The sequence below is a fragment of the Sinocyclocheilus rhinocerous genome, unplaced genomic scaffold (genome assembly GCF_001515625.1).
Source record: "Sinocyclocheilus rhinocerous isolate Xijiao unplaced genomic scaffold, SAMN03320098_v1.1 scaffold362, whole genome shotgun sequence".
NCBI classification, from domain to species: domain Eukaryota; kingdom Metazoa; phylum Chordata; class Actinopteri; order Cypriniformes; family Cyprinidae; genus Sinocyclocheilus; species Sinocyclocheilus rhinocerous.
The window spans coordinates 1268827-1275167 of NW_015639507.1; the positions used below are offsets into that span (position 1 = coordinate 1268827).

The 6341-nt window shown below is 35.5% G+C and overlaps 1 protein-coding gene across 1 annotated transcript in view; it reads left to right on the forward strand.

The window, feature by feature from the left end:
• LOC107751220 (solute carrier family 41 member 1-like) overlaps nucleotides 1–6341 on the forward strand; it is a 22370-nt gene that overhangs the window by 13758 nt on the left and 2271 nt on the right. The window contains exons 3-6 of the mRNA XM_016566888.1: nucleotides 709–775; nucleotides 1275–1495; nucleotides 2495–2639; nucleotides 4955–5101. Coding sequence (XP_016422374.1) covers nucleotides 709–775; nucleotides 1275–1495; nucleotides 2495–2639; nucleotides 4955–5101 — 580 coding nt within the window. The remainder of the gene's footprint in view (nucleotides 1–708; nucleotides 776–1274; nucleotides 1496–2494; nucleotides 2640–4954; nucleotides 5102–6341) is intronic.

The window sequence follows — 6341 nt, forward strand, 5'->3', positions numbered from 1 at the left end:
TATATATATATATGGGATTGGTAAGATTTTTTAAAATCTTTTTGAGTGTCTCTTCTGCTCAACAAAGATGCATTTATTTGATAAAAAAAAACACAAAATAAAATTAGTAAAAATTATTATTAAAAGTTTCCAACATTGATCACAGGAATAAATTGCTTTTTACAATATATTCACATTAAAAATGTTATTTTAAATTGTAATAATATTTCACAATTTTTACTGCAGTTTATCAAATAAATGATTCCTTGGTGAACAGAAGAGACATTCAAAACCATTCAAAAGTTTTACCGATCCCATCTTGTTTGTGTGTGTGTGTGTGTGTGTGTGTGTATTTCAGTTTAAGTTTCTTTTGTACATCAAGTAAAACTAAATGAAAATGGCAAATGTTGCTTTGGCAACTAGCTGAAATATAATTAGTTTGTTTTTATTTTATTTATCATTTCATTTACCGTTTATTTTATTTCAAACAAAAATATCTTTTTAAATGGTTTAAGTTTTAGGGTTAGTTAACTATAACAACCCTGCAGTAAAGTCTTCAGTAGGTAGTTTGCTAGTATTCCATTGCAGTAGCTCATAATTTGTTGTATGTTGTTTTACAACAAATTTTATAAGGATGCTACCATATCGATGACCTCAGAGCTAATAGCCAAAAAAAAAAACATTTTGTTTTCATAGGGTTTTTATGTTTCCTAAGACACATATTTTCAGGTAGTTTTGGCCCGTCTGAGTGTGTCCAGGTCAGGAAAGGCCTTGTCCCATGATACAGAGAGCCTCTGTAGAGCTGGAGCCACTTGACATTAGTGTCTGTACTGAGAGAGATGAGATAAGTAGAGAGAGGAGGATAAGATGCATCTGTCCAGCTCATCAAACCCTCTTTTGTCTTGTGAACTGACCACTGTTTGTTCTAGTGGAAGCTGGACCGAAGGCGCCTGAGCACCAGCAAAATGTATGTTTCCTGCCATATATGTTTCATTGTTTCCTTTTCATAGAAAGATCACCGTTTAATGATGATCCTATCAGCACTATTAGTTGTTTTGTGGTTCTTAATGGCTCTTGCAATGTGCTTCGTGTATTTCAGAGTGAAACAGAATATCCAGTGGGAAATAATGTAGGATGGAGCTTTGTTTTATCCAGTGAGATTTGATTGGATCATGAAATGTTGAACTATGATATTATTAGGCTTTTGAATGCTTAAAGTATTCAGCTTTAGCACGCAACCCTTCTTGCACCATTCGCACTATGAATGACTTCTCGAATCATACAGCTTTTCTGAGCGATCAGAGATACAATAAAAAGTAAAACAGCATCTGAACTCTTAAGTGAGATCAGTGTTGCTCACTCTGAGGAAAGTGTGGAGTGGTCAAACTATAATGGGAGCATTTGTAAATGGACTTCCTGTGTTCTCTCTTCCCCCTCTCACCAGGCTAATATTGGACAAATGGATACGGCCAAGGATATGTGGAAAATGATCATGGGAAACCTCGCACTAATTCAGGTTGGAGACCTTCTAAAAATATCAATCCTGTTTGTCTAATGTACATGCCAGCTCTTCAGTTCACAAAGGTTTTGTTTCCAACAAGCAGCGGACATCTGATTATTTGGCAAATCTGACTGTGAAATAAGTAAATAAGCATATCAAATCTGATGTTTACTTACCAGATCCATATGTGATAAAATCTGAATAAAATAATTTTTATTTAATGTGTCTTAGTCTGAATTCAGATTTCTGTTGTTGTTGTTTTTTGTTTTTGACATTACATTTTAGTATTATTTTTAAACTGTTATAGCATTTAGTAATACTTTGAATTAGATTTTTTATTTTTATAGTCATTTTGTTATGTGATTTCCTTTTTAATTAGTTTTAGTTTTTTTTTATATTTCTGTTAAGCTTTATTTAAATTTTCAACTTATTTCAAATAACATTTTTAATTGTCATTTGATTATTTAAGTTAAATTTTTTTCTAATATTTACATTTTCGTCTTTATTTAAAAGAAAATTATTTTTAATAGTTTATTTAACAATAAGAACACCGAGCGCCATATGCAGTGTGTAGTATTGACTGAAGCTGTTCAAATGCATATTTTTCACAATCTTTCCTTATGTAGTGAACTATATAACATTGACTGTGCAGTGAATATTGAATAAATGAACGAGTCAGCAGTTTCAGAAGAAACAGATCAGATTTCATCTCTTACAGTAGGGGCAGTCAGTCCTAAAGATTTGTCAGATTTGTGCGCAGTGTAAACAAAGTTATAGTCACAGTGTCACATATCATGTGAGGTTTGACTTTTCCAGCTTGCATGCTTGACTAAACAATTATGTAATGATTGGGTGATCCGTTTCTTGGAAATGACCCCAAAACCCAATAATGGCATGTGTACTCTAATGATGAAAGAGAACAAAGTGAACTTGACATGAAGACTTTGAACTTCAGGAAGGTGGGAGGATGTTTAAAAGAGGTGTCTGAGTTCATCATGTCCCTCTTGATTTCAGGTTCAGGCCACAGTAGTCGGCTTCCTGGCTTCCATCGCTGCAGTCATTTTTGGCTGGATTCCAGAGGGTAATTTTAAGATTGGCCATGCCGTCCTGCTCTGTGCCAGCAGCGTGGCCACCGCATTCATCGCTTCTTTGCTGCTAGGTGAGAGGGTTGAGACGGCTACAATCTTCAAAATAAAGGTTCTTAAATGGCATTGATGGTTCCACAAAGAATCTTTCACAAAATCTTACACAAAAGGTTCTTAACCGTGGAAAAAGGTTCTTTAGATGTTCTTCATGCTAAAACATTTTTATTTTCAGAACTGTTCACAGAAAGGTTCTTTGGGAACCAAAAATGATTCTTCTATGGCATCGCTGCAAAACGCCGATTTTGGAACCTTTATTTTTTCAGGAGTGTACTTCTCAGTTACGAGAAACCGACACTGTACAGTACTACATTTGTTGTCATATCCTAGGAAGCATAAAACACATTCACAACATTGCAGTTTAGTTGCATTTAGATTGCATCTCAGTGAAGTGTGTTAAATCCATTTTAAAAAGCACATTTCAAAAATATGATGTGCTGTGTATGTATTTAGATTACCAACAAAAAACTTATTTTAGTTGCAAATGCGTCTGTTTTAATTATTTATTATGTTTCAAAATGTCAAAACGTTTCAATGCGTCAATGGATGCACAAGATCTGCAAAAACTTGATATACAAAATAATTTTTTGCATATGCACATATATATGTATTTTGCATATGCACATATATATATATATATATATATATATATGTGTGTGTGTGTGTATATATGTTTCTACTAGGGATACAACAATACAGTTAGCCCACGGTTCAATACATTCCTCAATTTTTTTTAAACTCCTGTACACTTCTGTATGCTGGAGAAAGACTTGGATTATTATGTCTACTTTTTATTTTGAAATAAGTAGTATTTTTCCTATTTTTACCCAAAGTAGGATGAATTGGCCATTATTGAGCGCTATAAACACATGTAATGTTTGTTTCATTCATACTGGACACCAGAGGGTGCACTCGCACAGAAACTCCACATATGCATCACAGAAGTAATAGAACAGCGATAGCGTTGCCTTTGTCCATATTAAGGATTTCCTGGAGCGGTTGTGGCTAGAAGGGATATAGCTACGGCCGGAAGTGGCACAAAATCTCACCGGATGAATGGGAAGAAAGTGAAAGAGAAAATAAAATAACAATAAATTAAATGGACAGTAAAGAAGACAGCTAGCGAGTCTATGTTGTAGCAAAGACCTTTGAACCAAAATCTCTTAAAAGAAGACAACTAGCGAACTAGAATTTGCAAGACTTGCGTCACTTCCGGTCGTAGCTGTATCCCTTCTAGCCACAACCGCTCCAGGAAATCCTTTATATGGACAAAGGCATCGCTATCGCTGTGACTGAATAAAAAGAAGAGAGAATGATGAAACATGAAGACAATAAACACTTGACTGTGACAATATATGGTATATCTGTGTTTTTCTAGCCATCTCTGGTATTTTTATAATAATTAAGTATATTTTTAATCCATTGCTTCTCGACATTGCCTTTTTTACAGTATAGAATATATTTCTGCCCCATTCGGTGACAAGAAGCCACATCAGATCACATTCGACTGATGTTGTGGAGTAAAAGCATGTTATTATGTTCTCTTTTGTTGGACAACAGGTTTAGAATGAGAGCCAATTTGGAGAGGAAAAAAATGCACAGAAATTATTAATACGGCAAACCGGAAAAAAACGAAATTCACAAGCACGTATTGAACCGTGGATGTCATAACGAACAGTTCAATATTATATTGATAATTGTGGCATCTCCAGTTTCTACAATGTGTACTCGCGGTATGTATTGTGTTGTAGTGTTACTTTTAAAAAGTTATCTGTTGAATTAAGCATGTAGAGTTTAAAGCGTTATGACAACCTAAAAAGAAACGTACTAGCTGAGGCGAGTAGCAGCTAATGCTTGTTTTTGAACCTGGAACGACAAAGCAGCTCCGAGGCATCTCCAGTTTCTACAATGTGTACTCGCGATATGTATTGTGTTGTAGTGTTACTTTTAAAAAGTTATCTGTTGAATTAAGCATGTAGAGTTTAAAGGGGTCATATGATGCGATTTCATTTTTTCCTTTCTCTTTAGAGTGGTGTTACTTTTAAAAAGTTATCTGTTGAATTAAGCATGTAGAGTTTAAAGCGTTATGACAACCTAAAAAGAAACGTACTAGCTGAGGCGAGTAGCAGCTAATGCTTGTTTTTGAACCTGGAACGACAAAGCAGCTCCGAGGTCTCATTTCAACACTAGAGTGGAAATATATCCTCCAAACAGGAGGTATCAAAAACGAAGAATGTCTAGTCTTCATTGTTTGGGATTGAGACAGTCTCCTGTGTTAATTCCACCATTTCATCGCTAACTTGACAAATCTTTCCTCTTCTCTTCCGCCCAGGTCTTATCATGATTGGGGTTATCATTGCATCCAGGAAGGTTGGCATCAACCCAGACAATGTGGCCACCCCAATTGCAGCCAGCCTCGGTGACCTGATCACCCTGGCGCTGTTGGCTGGCATCAGTACGGGCCTGTATAAGGAGCTCGGTGAGTGGATGCCTCAGTTCTTTGGCTGAGCTCGTCAGGAACACTGGCGTAATCGGATATCTACTGTCAGGCAGATATATGAGCAGGCACACTAAATTTTGTAGATTCACATACATTTTAGCGGACAACTTGTGAACTTGTGTTTGTATGTCCTAACTGAACATATCAGAAGTCAGTATCTTCTTTAATTAGCCAGGTTATGCCACCTTCTGTATCAGAAAACTTGCTCTGCAGAGGAACAGTCAGGGAGAAAATGGCATCTCAACACTTGCTTGATGATTCAAAAATAACAACAGCAAATCAGTATATTAAAATGATTTCTGAAGGATCATGTGACACTGCAGACTGGAGTAATGATGCAGAAAATTCTGCTTTGCATCACCGGAATAAATTACATTTTCAAATGTATTCAAATAGAAAACTGAACAGTTAAACATTTCTTCTGAGGGTTATCATGGTTTTTGTATACTTTTGATTCTCATGAGTAATACATTCAGTCAGATTTCCCCATGCTGAGTCATGTTAGAGCGTAGTGGAGCTTGTTGGGGCATGTCGGGGCTTGTGAACGCCACCTGATTTGTGAGTTTCTTTGGTGCACCTATTAGACTGCAGTCTCTCCCTTTAGACCACATAAAGCAACAACATAAAGTGGGAGCAAAATTCTAGTTTAGATTGCAATGTTAGTTGAGCGTTCTTGTGGCAACACCTTGGTGTTTTGATGTGCGGTGAACAGTACTGAAGTGAGAGTGTGCATATGGAAACATTTATGGTAAAGGTTGATTGCATGTTTATGTCTTATCGAACCTCAAAGACCAAACGGTCTGGATGTAAACATATAAAACGGCCAAAGTGAAAATAGTAGGTCAACCAAGCTTTCATCTTACCCAACTTCTCCAGAATCTGGGTATAAAATTGCACCCAAAAGAATGTTGTGTTATTGTTATTTCTCAACCGGCTTTGGTTTTGAAACTGAACTGGTGTTGAATTCCACAAGTCTTGCATTAAACATGTTATTGATGACAATTCAATCTCGAGTAGAGATCTGTATTTTATGACCATTATTTTACGATGACTTCAGAATTATAATGTATTATATTTCCTATCTTCCTTTTTTAAGTGGAATAATATATTATTATATGAATAATAATATTGCCATCAAGTTTCAAAAAGCATTCAATTTCCAGAAAAAAAACAAAAAAATGTATAAGTAAATATGTACAGTATATATATATATATATAT